General features: G+C 41.0%; 2 protein-coding genes across 3 annotated transcripts; one reads left to right on the forward strand and one right to left on the reverse strand.

Annotated features, from left to right (window-relative positions):
- Positions 1-291: 291 nt before the first annotated feature.
- Positions 292-11,853, reverse strand: rnf13 (ring finger protein 13). Of its 2 annotated transcripts, none has more exons than XM_034308456.2 (10): positions 11,572-11,853; positions 10,590-10,701; positions 8,614-8,694; positions 8,347-8,472; positions 6,560-6,647; positions 6,276-6,366; positions 5,880-5,985; positions 5,187-5,280; positions 2,515-2,595; positions 292-1,305 (listed from the first exon to the last, which is right to left on the reverse strand). In XM_034308456.2, exons 2-10 carry the CDS (start codon positions 10,683-10,685, stop codon positions 956-958), a joined length of 1,113 nt encoding a protein of 370 aa, XP_034164347.2. In that variant the 5' UTR covers positions 10,686-10,701; positions 11,572-11,853; the 3' UTR covers positions 292-955. The 2 variants fall into 2 exon arrangements, with proteins under 2 accessions (XP_034164347.2, XP_034164344.2); XM_034308453.2 differs by having other exon boundaries at positions 10,590-10,705.
- A 203-nt stretch (positions 11,854-12,056) lies between these two features.
- Positions 12,057-20,243, forward strand: LOC113536420 (serum response factor). Its single transcript, XM_053237977.1, has 7 exons — positions 12,057-13,013; positions 14,905-15,168; positions 16,066-16,264; positions 16,628-16,696; positions 17,000-17,122; positions 17,232-17,302; positions 18,150-20,243. Exons 1-7 carry the CDS (start codon positions 12,711-12,713, stop codon positions 18,234-18,236), a joined length of 1,116 nt encoding a protein of 371 aa, XP_053093952.1. The 5' UTR covers positions 12,057-12,710; the 3' UTR covers positions 18,237-20,243.
- Positions 20,244-21,041: the final 798 nt, after the last annotated feature.

The raw sequence follows: 21,041 nt of genomic DNA on the forward strand, positions 1-21,041 counted from the left end.
TTGGCCTATTTTCACCGTATGCGAGTTAGAACATTTGAATGCCAGTGTTACTAAAACGTTCCCTCAAATATACACAGACCTACTCCATTCATGTCATGCCACGTTTTGATCACTAATAATACTCAAGTCATCTCAGGGAGTTTTCTCATCACTGTCACCTCTGGCTTGTTCATTAGTGATCTAAATGTACATGCGGATTTCTAACACTCCCGTATGCCAAAGTCTATTCTTCTAAGTTCTATATAAATAAAACAGAATTGAATTGTGTGTGCGTGTGTGTGATGGTACAACTTCTTCAACAGAAATGATTTATTAAATTCAGCTGAATGGAAAAAATAAAGTGGACAAGTGGAGCTGGGAAAGGCAGCGAGTGTGTAACATTTACAAAGACAGAACACTAAAATACACACTGACGAACTGAACACTGCTGAGTGTGTGAGCGCTGATCATGCATTATTCAGGATTTCAATTTCATTTTCCGAAACAAATTAAAACACAAATCATTTTAAATGTGGCACAATCAAAACGTTTGGCTTCATTTTACACAGAAAAGCAACACTGGGTACAGTTTTGGCAAAAAAAGAAATATATATATATATATTAAAACTCCTATAAAGGAAAATGAGGTTAATAATAAGGTGCTACAGAAGACACGTGTGTGCCAAAACTCAGCTAAACAATACACAGTAATATTCATCATCGTCAGCGCTTCAGAAAAGTTTTCATTTGGGAGGAGGGTCCCTATGTAGGCATAATTATTAGGTAGTGATAAAGTCTGTTACATCCATATTTTGGATAAATGTAAAGCTGTGTGTGTTTCTGTCGCAGAGATGACATTCGAACCACCATTGATCTAGCCTTGTGATAAAATCATAAACCGTGCAAAGTGTGTGTGTGTGGTGTAGATGAGCTATACTGTCACTTCTGATTAATTAGCAGTCTGACTGGCTTGTCTTTAGGCATTGATGAGGTCATCATCAGGTTGTTCCTGCTGCAACACCACAACTGTTTCCACGGTGACCACCTCCACATCCCCCTCCCCCTCTTCCTCAGTGGAGTCAGTGTCGGAGCAGTCAGGGGGGCCGGTGGAGGCGGAGTGTGTGCTGGTGAGAGACGGGGTGCGGATTCGGGCGGGGGGGTGTGGACGCAGCAACGGCGTGCTTTCAGAAACCTCATCGCTCTCGTCTCCCCCGCTGTCCGAGTCCGAGTCCGATTCCGAACCGGCCGGAACCACCTTCTGCTTACACACCGGGCACGTCCTCTTCGTCTTCGTTAGCCATGGGTCCACACACTTACAGTGATATGCTAAAACACACACACACAAAGTAGGGGAGGAGACAGATTTATTTAGTAAAATGGCTGACGAAATGTGGAGAGATCGCTGTCACTCTGCCTCGACCGTAACACAATGCTCAGTTCTGATACAGAGTTCCGGATTCTGTGGTACCCCCTTGAGTTCAGCCACACTTAACTACAGTATTAGCAAGGACTGGTATGACATTACTTTCAAGTGATGAGGTAAGCTGTTTATTTATTAAGGGCATTACTTTACCTGGCTCTCCAAATGATAAAAATGATTTGGTATGTGAAGCTGCCATTCAAACGACTCAAAGTTTTATACAGACTGAGTTTACATAACTGTCTAGAATTAGCAACGTCACAATTTCTGCATCCAGCTTCATCCCCTTCACAAGTAATAAATTACTCCATCTTGGAAAAGCACTGCCAATGGTTTTTTGTGTTTCTTGTCATTAAGTTTTTCCAACTTTCAGCCATGTTGTTTCACAACCTACAGGTATTCTCAGCCACACTGTACACTTGTACTGAGTCCATAGCTTAAACCTTTTTTTTTTTTTTTTTTTAAATGAGTGTTGCGCCTTTAACATCGCGGAGTGTTTAAGACGGCCTGTGCGGGGTAAATGCTGTTGGTGCTACAATTCGGTACATTCAAATATGAGCATATATTTTTGTGTAAATTAGTTAGATGCTCCCTCAGCTGTAGTGACATCACGTAGGAACTACCAGTACTGCACTTTTTTTGACCGTATGCCTGAATGTTTTGTAAAAAGAATTTATTCACGCCAGTAAATCTACAAAACGAACATTCATGTTTGACTCATGTGATGTGCGTACAAATACTGTGTCTCCAGCAGCTCTGTTGTGTCACAAAATTACGAAAATTACTGACCACTACAAGCACATTGCTCAGTGCCTCGCTCTGAGTTTTAGACACCTCGCTCTGAGATCAAAATGCCTTGCATGGAGTTTAAAGGTCTCGTTCAGAAGTTAGACATTTCGATCAGAGTTTAGATGTCTCGTTTGGAGCTTAAGAGGCCCCACTTAGTGTTCACTCAGCTAAAGTGCCAAACGGAGAGTCAGCCTCCAACACACACACACACACACACACACTCACAGCAGCACTGAAAGAGTAAATCAAAATCAAAAACTTTTAGTGTGTTTCAGCATGCAAAACCCAATCACTGATCAGAGTAAAGAGAACACACACACACTTACCGTGTGAACAGGGCAGCACGCGCAGCTTCTCCCCCTCCTCATACTCATCCAGACAGATTGCACACACATCATAGACATCACCTATAAAACACACACACCATAACCATCAACATGTGTCACTGTGTTAATACCATATGTTAGTGCAGTGTGTTTATATGGGGTCTTGATGCAGTGTGTTAGTGCAGTGTGTTTATGTGGGGTCTTGATGCAGTGTGTTAGTGCAGTGTGTTTATGTGGGGTCTTGATGCAGTGTGTTAGTACAGTGTGTTTATGTGGGGTCTTGATGCAGTGTGTTAGTACAGTGTGTTTATGTGGGGTCTTGATGCAGTGTGTTAGTGCAGTGTGTTTATGTGGGGTCTTGATGCAGTGTGTTAGTGCAGTGTGTTTATGTGGGGTCTTGATGCAGTGTGTTAGTACAGTGTGTTTATGTGGGGTCTTGATGCAGTGTGTTAGTACAGTGTGTTTATGTGGGGTCTTGATGCAGTGTGTTAGTGCAGTGTGTTTATGTGGGGTCTTGATGCAGTGTGTTAGTACAGTGTGTTTATGTGGGGTCTTGATGCAGTGTGTTAGTACAGTGTGTTTATGTGGGGTCTTGATGCAGTGTGTTAGTACAGTGTGTTTATGTGGGGTCTTGATGCAGTGTGTTAGTGCAGTGTGTTTATGTGGGGTCTTGATGCAGTGTGTTAGTGCAGTGTGTTTATGTGGGGTCTTGATGCAGTGTGTTAGTACAGTGTGTTTATGTGGGGTCTTGATGCAGTGTGTTAGTACAGTGTGTTTATGTGGGGTCTTGATGCAGTGTGTTAGTACAGTGTGTTTATGTGGGGTCTTGATGCAGTGTGTTAGTGCAGTGTGTTTATGTGGGGTCTTGATGCAGTGTGTTAGTGCAGTGTGTTTATGTGGGGTCTTGATGCAGTGTGTTAGTACAGTGTGTTTATGTGGGGTCTTGATGCAGTGTGTTAGTACAGTGTGTTTATGTGGGGTCTTGATGCAGTGTGTTAGTACAGTGTGTTTATGTGGGGTCTTGATGCAGTGTGTTAGTACAGTGTGTTTATGTGGGGTCTTGATGCAGTGTGTTAGTGCAGTGTGTTTATGTGGGGTCTTGATGCAGTGTGTTAGTGCAGTGTGTTTATGTGGGGTCTTGATGCAGTGTGTTAGTACAGTGTGTTTATGTGGGGTCTTGATGCAGTGTGTTAGTACAGTGTGTTTATGTGGGGTCTTGATGCAGTGTGTTAGTACAGTGTGTTTATGTGGGGTCTTGATGCAGTGTGTTAGTGCAGTGTGTTTATGTGGGGTCTTGATGCAGTGTGTTAGTGCAGTGTGTTTATGTGGGGTCTTGATGCAGTGTGTTAGTACAGTGTGTTTATGTGGGGTCTTGATGCAGTGTGTTAGTACAGTGTGTTTATGTGGGGTCTTGATGCAGTGTGTTAGTACAGTGTGTTTATGTGGGGTCTTGATGCAGTGTGTTAGTACAGTGTGTTTATATGGGGTCTTGATGCAGTGTGTTAGTACAGTGTGTTTATGTGGGGTCTTGATGCAGTGTGTTAGTACAGTGTGTTTATGTGGGGTCTTGATGCAGTGTGTTAGTACAGTGTGTTTATGTGGGGTCTTGATGCAGTGTGTTTATGTGGGGTCTTGATGCAGTGTGTTAGTAAAGTGTGTTTATGTGGGGTCTTGATGCAGTGTGTTAGTGCAGTGTGTTTATGTGGGGTCTTGATGCAGTGTGTTAGTGCAGTGTGTTTATGTGGGGTCTTGATGCAGTGTGTTAGTGCAGTGTGTTTATGTGGGGTCTTGATGCAGTGTGTTAGTGCAGTGTGTTTATGTGGGGTCTTGATGCAGTGTGTTAGTACAGTGTGTTTATGTGGGGTCTTGATGCAGTGTGTTTATGTGGGGTCTTGATGCAGTGTGTTAGTGCAGTGTGTTTATGTGGGGTCTTGATGCAGTGTGTTTATGTGGGGTCTTGATGCAGTGTGTTAGTGCAGTGTGTTTATGTGGGGTCTTGATGCAGTGTGTTAGTGCAGTGTGTTTATGTGGGGTCTTGATGCAGTGTGTTAGTAAAGTGTGTTTATGTGGGGTCTTGATGCAGTGTGTTAGTGCAGTGTGTTTATGTGGGGTCTTGATGCAGTGTGTTAGTACAGTGTGTTTATGTGGGGTCTTGATGCAGTGTGTTAGTACAGTGTGTTTATGTGGGGTCTTGATGCAGTGTGTTAGTGCAGTGTGTTTATGTGGGGTCTTGATGCAGTGTGTTAGTACAGTGTGTTTATGTGGGGTCTTGATGCAGTGTGTTAGTACAGTGTGTTTATGTGGGGTCTTGATGCAGTGTGTTAGTACAGTGTGTTTATGTGGGGTCTTGATGCAGTGTGTTAGTACAGTGTGTTTATGTGGGGTCTTGATGCAGTGTGTTAGTACAGTGTGTTTATGTGGGGTCTTGATGCAGTGTGTTAGTGCAGTGTGTTTATGTGGGGTCTTGATGCAGTGTGTTAGTACAGTGTGTTTATGTGGGGTCTTGATGCAGTGTGTTAGTACAGTGTGTTTATGTGGGGTCTTGATGCAGTGTGTTAGTACAGTGTGTTTATGTGGGGTCTTGATGCAGTGTGTTTATGTGGTGCAATGATGCGGTGTGTTGTTGCAGTGCGTTGGTGCAGTGTGTTAGTACACTGTGTTAATTCTGGTACCTTTTTTGTATTTGTGGACAGGAAGTTTCTTCAGTTGGTCCTTGCGCAGTCGGCTCCGTCGGGCTCGGTGTCGGTCCTGAACAAACTTTGTGATCTGAGCATACATACGTTAACACACACATTAACACACAAATTAACACACTGCATCGTAAATGACGCAATTACTAATAAATTAAGTAGAACTATTTGTGGTATTAAAATACCACAGAAACTTTAATCAACGTAAAAGACCAAAGAACTAAAGGACAACAAAGCCTGCACTCCAGCAGACTGAGTACCAACATCAGATCAGTACTCAGTCTACACAGTCTGTGTGTCTCTGCTGCTGTGAGAGCAGAAATGAAATCCAGCGTTATGTTTGTGAATTACATGTTTAAGGAATTGGATATAAAGGCAGAATAACAGAGGGCGTAAAAGGGAACGCTGTGTGATGCTGTATTGTGCTTCTTTAGGCCCTGAAGAATTGCCGTTAAAGCTGACAAACTGGTAACAACCGCCAACACGTGAACTTGCCTGTCTGACACACGTGTGCTTTTAATCCTGTGTATTAAAACATTAATCAGCAGTGTCCCATACTCACTCGAGTCCAACAGAACCGAAATCATATTCACGTACAGTAGATGACACTTATCCCCCCCCCACACATACCACTGATACACTTAATGTATTAACATACATGTATGTCTCACTCACCATAAAGACCACAATGAGAATAAGACAGATTCCCACAATGATGAGGAACGGGATCAGGTAATATTCCAACGGCAGACTGAAATCAGGCATCAGGATTATATAACCTCTGCAACACAAACATACACACACCTATTAGAGATATATACAGTGGGAGAGAGAGAGATAGAGAGAGAGATAGAGAGAGAGAGAAATACAATATGTTACTGAAAATATACTGTTACTGAGGTGGAGCTTACTGTCTTCTTTTTATCAACAAACGAGGCTAAGTACACCTAGGTGTTCAGGTGGTGTAGTGGTTCAAAAGGTGTTAGCTCATTAAAAATCTAATAATATATAGTATATTATAACCCTCTGTGTGTGTGTGTGTGTGTGTGCGTGTGTGCGTGTGTGTCTCACCCTCTCTCATAACTGTACTCCTCCATTAAAGACTTCGAAGCCTTTTCTCCAACAAAGACAGATGGGATGTTGATCTGCTTCACCACCTCCACTATACACGCATATGCATGCACACACGCGCACACACACACACACACACACACACACACACACACACACACACACAAAATACACATCTCCAGAACATTTCAGAACACTTTCACCATTTCAAGCTGTTTCTACAGCACAGAAAACAACTCTCTGTCTGTCTGAACAGCGTGTGTGTGCGTTTGTATAACACTTACAGTCATCAGATCCCATGTTGACGAGCTCCTCCGAGTCTACATTGTGAACAATGGCGGCAATGTAACCTGCTCTCTGAGCATTCAGCACCTACACATACACACATGCACATACGCACATGCAAACTATTCAGCGCATTGGGAGGTGTGTGCTATTCTGAATATGTCTGAACTGACTACTGTTAAATTTTGTTCTTAGTGAGAGCTTTTACAACTGAAATAAAACCATTAATAATTAATTAAATATGTAATTATGGTTTTGATAGACTTTAACATCAAAGCAAAGATCTATGTGTATTAATGTCATTTTTAGATGTGTGTAATTAACACAATAAAATGTAAATCAGTCTAATAATAAGTAAATAATAGCTGTGTATGTAATATGTATGTATGTATGTATGTGTGTACATTGTGTAGTGTGTACTGTGTAGGATGTAGTGTGTTTTTCTCAGAACATAATTAAGTTGGGCCTTAATTGACTCATTAGGACTCATAATTCAGGTCAACAATCGTAATTAGGACTAACAATTGCAGAGCGTAATAAATTCTTGGACTTCGAACCTTGAGTTAACACTCAACAACCATGGGCTCTTCTAAGCAGCTGACTGAGGACCTGAAAGTTAAGCTAATTAATGCCTACAAAGCTGAGAAAGGCTATAAAAAAAGATATCAAAAAGCTTCCACTTCACAATTTCCATTGTCTGAAATGTCATTAAGAAGAGACAATTAGGGGGAACTGTGGATGTCATGGTAAGAGCTGGAAAACCAAGGAAGCTCTCAGATAGAACTGCCTGTATGCAAAGCTCCCATATGACACTAAGGACCTGCAGGAAGGTTTATCTGACACAGGAGTGGGGGTGCAACATTCTACTCTGGCCTGCAGGGAAGAGTCATCAGAAGGAAACCTTACCTGCAACCTCATCACAAAAGTGAATGTGTGAAGTATGCAAAACAATATCTAGTTAACCCAGAGGCATTTTTGAAACAAGTGCTGGGGACTGATGAAGTAAAAATTGAACTCCTTGGGCACAATCACCAAAGGTATTTTGTAGAAAAAGAGGAGCAAAATGTAATGAATAGAACAACTTGCCAACTGTCTAGTGTGTGCATGGATCTATAATGCTCTTGGGTTGTGTTACAGCCAGTGGCACAGCAAACAATGCACAGGTAAATGGAAGAATGGAGTCGAATAAATATCAGCAAATTCTGGAAGCAAATGTGACACGGTCAATCAAGAAACTGAAACTGAAAGGAGGCTGGCTTCTACAACCGGACAATGATCCAAAACATAACTTAAAATCCCCCAACAACTACTTCACTAAATGAAGCTTTTGGAATGGACCTCACAGTCCCCTAACTTGAACACCATTAAAATATGTAAGTAGATCTTAAACATGTGCTCACTCAGCCACGAGAGCATTAGTGAGATCAGACACTGATGCCAGGTGAGGAGCTCTGGGGTGCAGTCAGTGTGCTAATTCATCCCAAAGCTGTTCAGTGGGGTTGAGTCAAATCATGTCTTCATGGAGCTTTGTGCACAGGGGCATTGTCATGCGAGAATATGTTCAGATCCCTTTAGTTCCAGTGAAGGGAAAATGTAATGCTGCAGCCTACAAAGAAATTCTATAAAATTGTTAATATTGCTTCCCACTTTGTGGGGAAGATCCACATATGGGTGTGATGGTCAGGTGTCCACAAACTTTTGGCCATACAGTGTATGTAATTTGGCCAGGGGTGCCCAAACCTTTGCATATAACTGTATGTGTGTAGTGTATGCATGCGTGCGAGACCTTGATGTCGAAATTGCAGTGGTATCGCTTGATGAGGACGATGAAGCCGCTGCTGGAGTTCTCTTTGATTGGTGGAGGATCAATTGGTACACACCCATTCTCAGGCCGTGCACCAATCAGGAAACCCTGACCACAAAACCAGCCAATTAAAACACTTTAAAAAACTCCCATGCCCCCACATCCCCTACAGAGTACACACACACTCTCACACTCACACTCACACACACACACACACACACACACACACGGTGAGTGAAAGTGTCTCACCTTCAGGCCCTGGCTGGGCAATCTGTATCCAAACCGAGCAGGAGCATCATCAAACCTCTCTGTCTGATTATCACCCGAGTACTGCAACACATATACACACACACACACACACACACACACACACACACACACACACACACACACCTGTTAAATACTGAAATATAATTCACCTGCCAACTGATACAGGCAGTGAATAAGACTGAGTTCTGAGAAGATTTTTGTACTAATCAGCACTTCTGTTCTTTTTTTTAAGACAGTGTGAACTCAACTCTGATCAGGTTCACAGCATTACTGAGAAACTCAATTTAAAACCATGTTAACATTTGTATTGTATTTTATTAATTGTTGTTTATTAATCAGCATGTTGATTACATATGAATTATTGAGTGCAGTTTTACAGGCAGATAATTAACCTGGGAGTTTACAAGCAGAGCATTGACACATGACGCTGAGGGAAAAAAAGCCTCAAAATACAACATCAAAATACTAACTCCAAATAAAAGAGTGTAATAATGACTGTGTTGTGTTGACAAACATCCTGAATAACCTGTCCATGCTCTGTGTGTGGGGAATTATGTATATTGGCTTTATTGGAAGTGCAAGAGTTAAAAAATAAAACCATCTTTAACACAGTCATTATACAGCAGCAGTGACGTCGAGTCTGAGTTCACAAAGCCATGAAAACAAACACATTTACAGTGGGGTCCAAAGGTCTGAGAAAACATTGAAACTCTGGGATTTATTTCCAGTTTAAAATTTTTAAAAAACAAAGTTTTAGAATTTTAAAAGGAAATGTGCATGACTATTCAATATTCAAGATGTTGCACAATTTTAGGTCACTACTTAAATGTAAGCAAATTTGTGATATTGACCATGTTAACTCCTTTGTACAAAAGGTCAGATTTTCCACAAGTCTTATCCCTTCCACTGAAGGACGTGTTCAGATGACACGCCGATGGATTTGATCTAATGTGAGACAATCTGGTTTTACACAAACTTGTGGAGTCTGTGTCAGCTCGAGTGCACACTGTCATTAAAGCAAAAAGGGGACATGCCAAATACTAAGAAATTCTGAAATTCATGTAAATATTTCTAAGATTCTACTTCTCACTCAAGTTGTTGCTGATATCATTTGCAATGAAAATGAAAATTATTTCACTAGTGGGCTCTACTGACATTTTGAACAGGAGAAATATTTTATTTTTCAATTTAGCAAACCAACAGGACAAAGTCGTATTGCTGTAGAATTTTGTCACACTGCACTAACAAGTTTAATCTGATTTTCTGACTCAGTTTTAAAGAAAGTTAAACACCATCAAAAAGTACTTTCTTAAAAATCAGATGAAATAAAAAAATTTATAAAATTAAATTTGCTGTTTTTGGATGAGAAAAATTAAGATGACCTGACTTAAAGAAAGCAGATTCTGTATAAATAAAAGTGAAATTGTGTGAGTGAGGAAAAGAATGACATCACATCCTGTGACAAATTTGGAACTTTGTCACATCCTAACAAACTTCTGATTGTTCCGTTTTTAAGGATGGAGGAGATTGTCGCATTTTGTGGTTTTGGATCCTTTCTTTTCCTAAGTGTGCAAACATTTACAGAAGACAAACATGGTTTTGTTTATAGTTGTGCCGATACCGAAATCTGTCAAAGATCTGGAATCGTCTGTGTTGTTGGACATTTTAAGCGCTGTGTAAGCGAACAGTCTTGTTGAACATCGCTGTGTAAATAAATTAATGAGTGTTAACAGAAATGATATGGATTACAGCAAAACACCACCGACTGCTTCCTGTTTCATTTCATACTTTAAACACTGCAATTCACTTCGTCCTCTTCTTTCTATCTACATGTTTATTTTCTATTTATTTAACTCCTGCAGGTGACCTGTTCACACATCACACAGCAAAGCATCAGAATTAAGCAGTGAACTGAAACTAAGCACTTCTGCTCATGGTGCGTGTGTGTATCTCACTGCTGCGATGTCGGCCTCCACAGGCAGCAGGCTGATGAAGGTGATGATGAAGATCTGAGTGAGTGAGACCATCAGCATCGCTACAGGCAGCAGCATCTTCACACCTGTCTCTCTCTCTCACACACACACACATACAGAACAAATAATAATTAATCATCACTCATTATTAGAACTGCCCCTGCCTATCACTAATAATCCATCCATCTTCCGTAATGCTTATCCTGCACAGGGTCGCAGGGAGCCTGGAGCCTATCCCTGGGGACTCGGGTGTGCTAACCACTAGGCCACTGTGATTACTAGGCCTGTGATTATAATAATGAATGTTAATCATCAGTGGTGTGAGGCGACAACACTACACATTACATTACACACACGCCGCCCCGCTCTGATTATTACAGTGGAAACTTGCTATTTATATTATCACGCTTTAATAAATGTTATGACCATTAGACAGGCTATTTAGTTTGCTTTTAGAAAAACCCTAACTGTAAAAACGTCTGAGTTTATTAACAATTAAAAATGAACTTTATCAAACATTAACACAGAGAAGTGTGTAAAAACACACACACACACACACACACACACGCTCGGGGATCAATACCACACCCGCTGTGTTCACTCTAATCGAAATCTGCTTCTTATAAAGATAAAAATTAATGATAATGACGTTAATAGTGATATTACTGTTAATGTTACTGTTCATTTACATGTCGGAGAACCTCCGCAGTAAAACTCAGCTAACATGCTAACATGCTAACACACACACACACACACACACACACACACACACAGAAGAGTAAATACAGCAAAAGACACAACACAATAGACTACATGACCTTTACTAAACAATCAGTTATAACACACTTTAGTCGTGTGATTCTTAAAGGCTGTATCAGATGGCTAGGTTACAGTATTCAGTTATATTACGTAGCTGTGGATGCTAACACCTCCTACACAGTCACTTAATCTGCTTAAAACTCACCTTCAGCTACATCGAAGCGTTTTATTATCGTGTTACAATAAAAACACCGCAAGTGGCCACTTTATGTCTTTATTATGTCCATGTGTCCGACCTGCCCGCCTCAGATGCAGCACAAACACAATGTCAACAAACAGCCGCTTTTAACACTCACTATGCTAAGCTAACTCTGTTATGCTAGGTTAGGCTAACCTGCTCGCTAGAACTGCATCCGGGTCACACGGCGCGCTATACCGAAGCTCGTTGTACAAGCAACGATCTATATATAACAAACCAACGTAGATTTCATAAACTATAGTTTGTAAATTTGTGACTTCTAAAACGTCCGCATTTTACACCAATGGCATACATGTATAGACTTGACGTACGCGCATAGATTTAAGCAACCAATGACAGCACAGCAGTGTAAGCGCTATTACCATAAAAGGCAACATCGGCTCTCTTTATATGGAACAAAGTAGATCCGGAACGTAAACGTCCGCGCGCGGCTTGTTTGGGAGAAAAATGAGTGTCAAGTTGTGATCATGGTGCTTAACATTTAAAGAGAAGTCGGTGTGAATAGGTGAACTGAAGTGGCCTCTGAAAGATTCTATACAATAACTTGGATAAAACGGTGTAGATGTTAAGGACTAGGTAATGTGGCGGATTGATATGTGTAACCACACGCCATGTCCATATGTGGCAGTGCAGGAAACTTTCCTCTGTAAACTTTAGTGACTGTGACTGCTGTTTATGTATGCATTACTATTCACTGTTATTCATGAATAATTTCTTTAATATAATTTCCTGTTTTGGTTCGTGCTTTTGTGTTGGAAGCTCGTTGTGCGGTCGTGCGTATATAAAACACGGTGTTCAGTCAGTCTAGTTTATGCTAACTGATGAGTTAGCTCTGCTCGGTGGCCTGAACTCTAGCGCTCTGACTGGGGAGAGGAGAAATATCGGATTATCCTATCCGGGATTCCGGCTGTAAGCCTTGCTTATATTATTCTTCGTATTGTATATATTATTGTGGTGTTGGCGGGGAAATGACTCGGAACAAGTAATGGACCGAACAGCTCAGGACTGAAAGTCTGCTCATCTCCAGCTCTCCAGCGGGAATTAGCTGAGGGATATCCGCGTTAAAGCTGCATGACAGCGGGGAGATGGAGCACCTGCCTCCCGGGAGTAATCAGCTCTGTGTGAGCGGCTCGGACGCAGACTCGGACACGGCGGAGGAGGAGGAGGCGGCGGGCTGCGTGGAGAGGAGCGCCGAGCAGCGGCGGAGAGCAGAGCGGGACACCGGCGCCTCAGCCCCGGCCATAGCTCGCGCCTTGACCAGCGGAGTAGCGGGGGCCAAGCCAGGCAAAAAGACCCGCGGCAGAGTCAAAATTAAAATGGAGTTCATTGACAACAAACTGAGACGGTATACCACTTTCAGCAAAAGAAAGACCGGCATCATGAAGAAGGTGAGCTGAGGTCTGTTAGTATAGCCTGGCTAAACACACACGACGCTAATGTTGCTAATAAGTAATGTGCGCTTGTATACTCCAGGTATGTGTGTGTGTGTCCTCAGTTAGTAGTCTAGTGTTCAAACATACTTGCTGAAGTGTTTTTTCTGCCTCTGTATGACACCGTTCTCTATAAACACTGACAAAAGGACAGAGTCGCAGAGACAAAATCACTCACAGCTCCAAACCACTTCTACTCTCCTCTTCCCCTTAGCCAGAGTGTTTACGGAAGTGACGTGGTGTACATTAAATTTGGCAAGGTGGGCTGTATGCAAACATTTAGTTAGAAATTGTAAGTCAGTTGGACCTCCGACTAGGGAAAAAACAAAACAAAGAAAACCTCTCTTCGGCTCAAAATTCCAGCTTTGGGAAGGTCTCTTCGCTTGTAAGAGCTCTGCTTTAGGTCAATCAACACACACACACATGCGTATGGAAGTATTTTCCAGATTGTTTTCAAAACTAATTGTAAACTGCGTTTTCTATTTGTGGCTGCATAAATTGGGACATAATTCAAATGAAAGTGCATTAATACCGTTTGCATTTTCGTTTACACACGAACGTACAACGTCTGTAAATTTCAATTGGAGAAGCAAAGTATATTTGCAATTGCATTTCCTATTTTTTTACGAGATAGTTATGAGGCTGTCATATTGAAATAGCAATTACCCTGTTTGCTATTTCACTTCCTCGGCATCGCGTATGGAGTCTGCCAAGAACTCAAATACAATCACAATTTTCTTTGCATTTCCGAAGCTTTGCCAAATGCCTTGCACAGGAAGCTGCCAATCAGTAGCACAGGAAGCTGCCAATCAGTGCCAATCAGTGTTGGGGGTGGGACTAGACCATGGGGCGGGGTTGTGTTTGGAAGTGACGTCAGTCACAGTCGACAGCCAAGAAGGTAAACATGCAGGTGATTGTGCAGATTCTTCACTGCTGCATGGAGAGTGAGTGGCAGAGCAGTGTGGTGAAATGATCCTCCTTAATTTCGGGTCAGAAAACAAAATGAATGACAAACACAAACGAAGCAGCATTTGGATGCATTTTAATAACCGAGACATCATAAAGTATATCTATCATATCATATCTAGCAGGGTCTACTGACAACCTTCACAGGCATATTAGAATTTTACATCCAAATCTGCACACTGTAGTTTATTATTTATTTGTTATATGGAACACCGTGTTCCATTTTGAGTTTTTATACCAAACATAATGTAAAATTATAGTATTCGGGGAAACTGTAAGGTTTAGTATAATTACATTGAATACTGCGTGCACATATATCATTTAATCATAGGTCAAAACATTGCTAAATCTGGATGAATTATAAAAGCCAGAAGTGGTACTAAGTGAAGATCCGTTTGGGAGCCAAAAGAGCCGGCAATTTTTTTTTTTTTAATTCAAGAAACATGAACATTATACACTTTTGTTCAATTGCAAATACTAAACAGTTTACAGTTAAGTGTACCGGCTCTTATCGCTGAGCTGAGCCAAACGATCTGGCTCAATAAAAAGAGCTGGAATTCCTATCACTACTTCTTGGCTGTCGACTGTGACTTATCACTTCCAAATACAAGCATGCCCCATAATATACTCTCACCCCCAGCACTGATTGACAGGTTCCTGTGCAAGGCATCAGAAATGCAGATTCCACTCTTCTAGCACCTCTAATTCTTCACCACCTCTGGGCTGCTCTCAACATCACACCAATGTTTCTCACTCACTGTTTATATGTCAGTGTTGATCACTCACACAGTGTTTATCAGTTGGTATTTATGCAAACCTGTGTGTGTGTGTGTGTGTGTGTGTGTGTGTGTGTGTGTGTGTGTGTGTGTGTGTGTGTGTGTAGGCATATGAGCTGTCCACCCTCACCGGGACTCAGGTGCTGTTGTTGGTGGCGAGTGAGACGGGTCACGTTTACACATTTGCAACACGGAAGCTACAGCCAATGATCACGAGTGAGACAGGCAAGGCGCTGATCCAGACGTGTTTAAACTCGCCTGACTCTCCACGCTCTGACTCAGCCGCTGATCAGAGGATGAGCGCTACGGGCTTCGAAGAGACTGACATCACCTATCAGGTCACCGAGAGTGATGGCAGCACAGAGGAGAAGGTCACTGTCAACAACAACAATAATAACAATAATAATAATAATACACACTATATGGCCAAAAGTTTATGGATACCTGAATCTCACACCCATATGTGGGTCTTCCCCAAATTTTTGCCACAAAGTTAGAAGCACACAATTGTATAGAATGTCTTTGTATGCTGTAGCTTTAAAGTTTCCCTTCACTGGAACTAAAGGGTCCAAACCTGTTCCAGTATGATAATGTTCCTGTGCACAAAGTGAAGTCCATGAGCACATAGTTTGACAAGGTTGGTGTGGAAGAACTTGAGTGACCTGCACAGAGCCCTGACCTCCACTCTACTGAAAACCTTTGGGATGAACTGTAACACTGACTCAGCCCCAGGCCTCCTCACCTGACATCAGTGCCTGACCTCACTAATGCTCTTGTGGCTGAATGATGACAAATCCCCACAGGCATGCTCCAAAATCTAGTGGAAAGCCTTCACAGATGAGTGGAGGTTATTATAACAGCAAAGGGGTTAGGGTTAGCTCTGGAATGGGATGATCAAAAAGCACATGTGTTTTATGGTCAGGTGTCCACAAGCTTTTAACAAATGCATTTAAAATTAACTGATTGAGACAGTTTTCTCCTAGCACTTAATATGGAACATTGTTTCCAATTTGTATTCAAAGTAGGTGGTCTCCAATCTTTTTATGTAATTACAACATATCAAAACTACCAGTTAAACTATACAGGTTCTGTAAACAATTTTTTTTTTTTTTTTTATTCACATCTTTTAAATTAATAAAATATTTCAGTTACTAAAAGAGAATTCACTATGGTAACTGATCCTGTTCCTGTCAGAGTTAATATACTTTTCTGTATTGTACAGCAACGCGGGATTGGGTAACCACAGTTGTTGTGTTTTTGTTTCTCAGGAAGTGATCAAGTCTGCAGGAATGAGTATGACCAGCAGCAGTGCAGAGGCTCCGTCCTCTTCCTCTGCTCAGCCAGAGAGCAGTGGCCCCCCTCTCCCTGCTGCCACCTGCTGGTCGGTGTCTAACGGTACGCTGGTGAAGACGTCTACCTCTGCAACCGGAGTAGTGCAGCTCCCCCCTGGATTCACACTCATGCCTGGTGTGTGTGTATTTGAGATGTGTATTACACAGCACTTCACAGCCAGAGTCTGTTTCATTCATACAGTTTTTAACAAATTATCACTGTCTATGAATAAAACACTGGATTTTAGAATACAGGTTAGTTTAAATTATGGTGTTTTTTATTGAGCAGAAGTGTTTTTAATAAAGCGGTGTAGTGTATGCCAGCGTGAGAGTTTAATGTTTTGTGTATGCAGAATGTTGCATAAGAGAATTCAGCGTTTGTCGTCAGTGTTCAGTGGTGGTGTTGAAATGATTCATACTGTTTGTGATAACTTGCTGCTCAGTGTTTACTGCACATTGTGGTCCTGTGCTCACTCATGTGTGTCTGTGTGTGTGTTAGGTGCAGCAATGTCTCAGCAGCTTCAATCGACTGAGAGCAGTGAAGTGCAGAATTTCAGCAACACGGCTGGTAATAACACCATTACACTCACTCTCTCTCTCTCTGCCCCTCTCCCCCATCACTCTATTCCTCAGTCCTTATCAGAATACGTTCCATGTTTGTGTTTAGAATCTATTGCACACTGGCTGTGTAATTGACTTCATATTTAGATTTACGTTTATTTTAGAAACACACTGCCCTTACGGGATTTCCAGTGTTTTGCTAGCATTAGTGAACGTCCCCACGCACTGCTCCACACATTAACTCAGGAACACACACCTGTTGTGAAACACAGCTGTGTGACAGACTTCTTTTCCATTTCCTCTCTTACAGGAAGTCACTCTGCAGTGTTGGCGTCCTCGATAGCGGGACATGTGATCTGCCCGAGCGCAGTGATGTATGCTAACTCAGCCTCCACGTTAACGGATAATGCACACACACTTGCACATGATACACGTGAGTCACTAATCTCTCTCTCACACACACACACACACACACACACACTGTGTGTAATATGCTTCTACCTGTAGTTTGTGTATACATATTTGTGTGTGTGTGTTTTCAGTTCCTCAGATGTTCCTCACATCTCCTAATGGAACGGTTCAGATTCCTGTCTCTGCTGTTCCACTGCATTCGGTAATAAAGTCTAATGATGTTCTAATGAAGCTTTAAGATCTGTCGACACTCTAATGAAGCTTTAATTTCTACTGATGCTCTAAAGATACTTTAATAGTCAGCGGCACTCTAATGATTCTTTAATGTCTACCGACACTGTAATAAATCTTTAATGTATAACAACGCACTAATGATGCTTTAATGTCTCCCAAAGCTCTAATAAGGCTTTAATATCCATCAACGCGAAATGAAGCTTTAATGTCAATTCTCTAATGAAGCTTTAATGTCTATAAAAGCTCTGTTGACTCATTAATGGTCAGCAGCACTCTAAGGATGCTTTAATGTCTACTGACACTCGTGATGCTTTAACGTCTGTCAAAGCTCTAGTGATGCTTTAATGGTTAGTGATGCTCTAATGAAGCTTTAATGTCAATGCTCTAATGATGCTTTAATAGTCAATGGCACTCTAATGATTCTTTAATGTCTACCGTCAGTGTAATAAATCTTTAATGTCTAATGCTTTAATGGTCAACAACGCTCTAACAAAGCTTTAATGTCTACCTTCTCATTAATGATGCTTTAATATCTAATGATTTAATGTCTGATTCACTGCTTTAATGTCTAATGACTCTCTAATGAAGCTTTACTTTGTAAAGATGTAGGTTTATCATTACTGTAGGTTATAATGTAGGTTTATCATTACTGTATGAGGCTTTTGAACACGTGAGTAAATGAAGGTCGGATCAAGGACAGATCTGCAGTTAGTGTCAGTAATTTTAAACAAATCCACTTGAAGCTATAGAATTGTGTATGTGTGTAATAAATATAATGATTTTATATAAAATAGTGTAATTATCCTGTGTTTCAGATGTTGATAAATCAGCAGAACTCCAGCAGCACGCACACACTGACAGAGTTACGTGGGGTCAACATGGACAGTTCTAAAACAGAGTGATGCATACTTTAAGTGTGTGTAACAGATGAGTGTATGTTCAACGCAGCACAGTATTTTTTTTTTTTCTTCTGGCTTTGACTGGCAAATTGATTCCTACTTTTACTGTTTTTTCAGTTCTGTTACACACACACACACACACACACACACACACACACACACACACAAACTTGCACACTGCACATCACGCACCTGTTCTTAAATAAACCTCAGACCGATCTCCAGACAGTTTAATGAGGAGCACGTTACCTTTTCCAGTCCCCTCTCTCTGTCTTTGTGCTTGTGTTCAGTTCATTTCTGGCAGTTCTGTGCTCCAGAAGCTAAAAACACAAATGTGCCATGTCGCTACAGCAGTGTGAAAGATGATACACTTGAGAGAGTAGAGCATTTTGCTGGAGAGTACCATCACTGTCATGACAAGTGGGTTTCTGCACACAACGACACACTGATATGAAAAGTCATGCAACCTTTCTTCTGTGGTCGGATGACCTGTTGGTCAAATTCCCCTTAGGCACGAAGTTTCATCAGGCTGACAGTGCGGAATTTTACACTGACCCCAAACTCACACCAGCTCCATCACCACAGTGATGCATAAGAGCTGTGTGTACACTCTGCACCATACGTATTTGTACATGCTATGACAATTGACAGCACACTTCTTTCTTATCAAAACTTCTAACGCTTTAATGAACAAGTGTGTGAACCAAAACTGCAGGTCGGCTGAAGTCAGCAGTAAATAAAATACAGCCCAATAAAACCATGATGTGAGACAGAGAACAGAACAGCATGCAGAGATTTATTTATCCATCAGTGTCATTACTGTAAACTTTACACCATAGACTGTACAATCTACACTTTAATTGTACGCGCTACACTTTGCACTCTACATTGTAAACCCTATCTTTACTTTCTACACTTTACACTTTACACACTGCAGTGCAGTTATGACTGTGGTGTAGAGTTTTAATACAGTTAACATGCTGTAGAAAGTGGAAGTTTGATTGCATTGTTAGTTTCCACTTCATTTATGGGTGTGAGTGGAGAACAGTCGAAGCAGGATGTGTTTTGTGTGTGTTTAATTGAGGTGTGAAATTGAAACTCGTGTTAAAATGAAAGCGAATCTGTTTTGTGAGGCTTGTTTCATGCAGTGTGGATCAGCTTGTACTGCAAACCAAAATGTGGAATGTTTAAGGGTTAAAACAAAAATGATGCTTTGAGGCAGTATAGAAAAACCTTACAAGCCATTTTAGTCTTCATTTAGGAATGTTAATATTAAGTATTTTTAATTTAATCAATAAAATGACCACAACATGATCATTTAACTAACAGGCTGAGCAGCTGTTGGTGCTTGTTGTTGGTTAGCATTTTTTTGTTCATGTGGACTGTAAATGAGCTCAGGAACATTTTTCAGGTCTGATACTTAACGCTCTATATTCTGCACTATTCTGGCTTTGATTTGTAAAATAAATTGTTGCATTGTGTGATGTGCAGATGCTGTTCATATACCGTGTGTTACATGCTGTGTTTAGCTGGGGTGCAGTGTTAGTACCACTCAGAAACAACAGCATGTTTGGCAGTTGTTTAAAACATCATCACTTGCAGATATATTTTCTCAAAAAACATGAACATTGCTTAATCGGCTCATCTTGTCATCTGCTGTTTTCATTCCTACAGCACATTTAATACATTTCTGAATAACATGGAAACCCAGGTGGTGGAGCTGTGTGTGTGTGTGAGAGAGAGCAGACATGAACAGGATGTGGAAGGTTTACACAGTTAAACCCTGTTTTATACCAAGAATGAGTTTTTAAAAAGATTTTTATAATACAATTTTAGTATAATTTTTCCACTCTGTGAAATATTTTCATTATTGTGCTTAATTTTACACACTGCTCAAACTTTCCTACTTTTAGTGAAATTGTATTTTTTATATCTTCATTTAGGAAGAGGATAATTCAACATTGTGGTCTCTGCAGAAATGTTTTTATAATTAAAATGACTTTAGTGCCACTGTGTGAGTTCTTTTTCTTGTGTCTCAAATCTATAAATGAAGAATGAATCACTCTGAACCATTTATTTATTTATTTATTTAAATCTTTTCTCTGCAGATCTAACTGGAGGATAAAATATTGTCAATATTTTGATTAATCAAATTAAATTTGATTAATAATTTAGCTGTGTGACTTTAGTCGGGTTGAATGGCATCAATGAATCAGGATTTTATTATAAGAATGTAGAGCTGTGCATTACAGAGCTGGAGGTGACCCACATGACAACTGACGTAATAGACAGGTTCAGAAAAACAGGGCGTTCGTGTGCATCAAGTGAAATAATCCAGAGCAGTTTCTCTCACTGCAACACATTTACATTGACAGCAGTTAGCAGACTTCCTTCTCTAGAGTGACTTACAGAAATGCTTTGTGTCTCTGTCAAACACATCCTCAGGCTAGTTCACTAGGTCCAGGACTAAGAATACCATCAGTCTAAAACCCTTGGGGAAGTTCATTCACCTTTTGTTGTGCTTTCCGTTTTATCTCTGTACCAGTATTATTGTGGAGAGGTCTGAATTGTTTGCCCAGGAGGGTGCTCACACCCGTCACCTTTCCCAGCTCCCTGCTCACCAGCAGCTAAACACAGAGCTGCGATACTCTACACACAGAAACCCAACAGTGTCCTGACTAATCTTATAACAGACTTGTGGTGATAAAATACACTATATGGCCAAAAGTTTGTGGACGTCTGACCATAAAATTCATAGGTGCTTGTTGAACATCCCATTCCAGCTTTAGTCCTCCTTTGCTGTTATAA

This window comes from Pangasianodon hypophthalmus, chromosome 11, assembly GCF_027358585.1.
Source record: "Pangasianodon hypophthalmus isolate fPanHyp1 chromosome 11, fPanHyp1.pri, whole genome shotgun sequence".
In the NCBI taxonomy this organism is placed as follows: Eukaryota; Metazoa; Chordata; class Actinopteri; order Siluriformes; family Pangasiidae; genus Pangasianodon; species Pangasianodon hypophthalmus.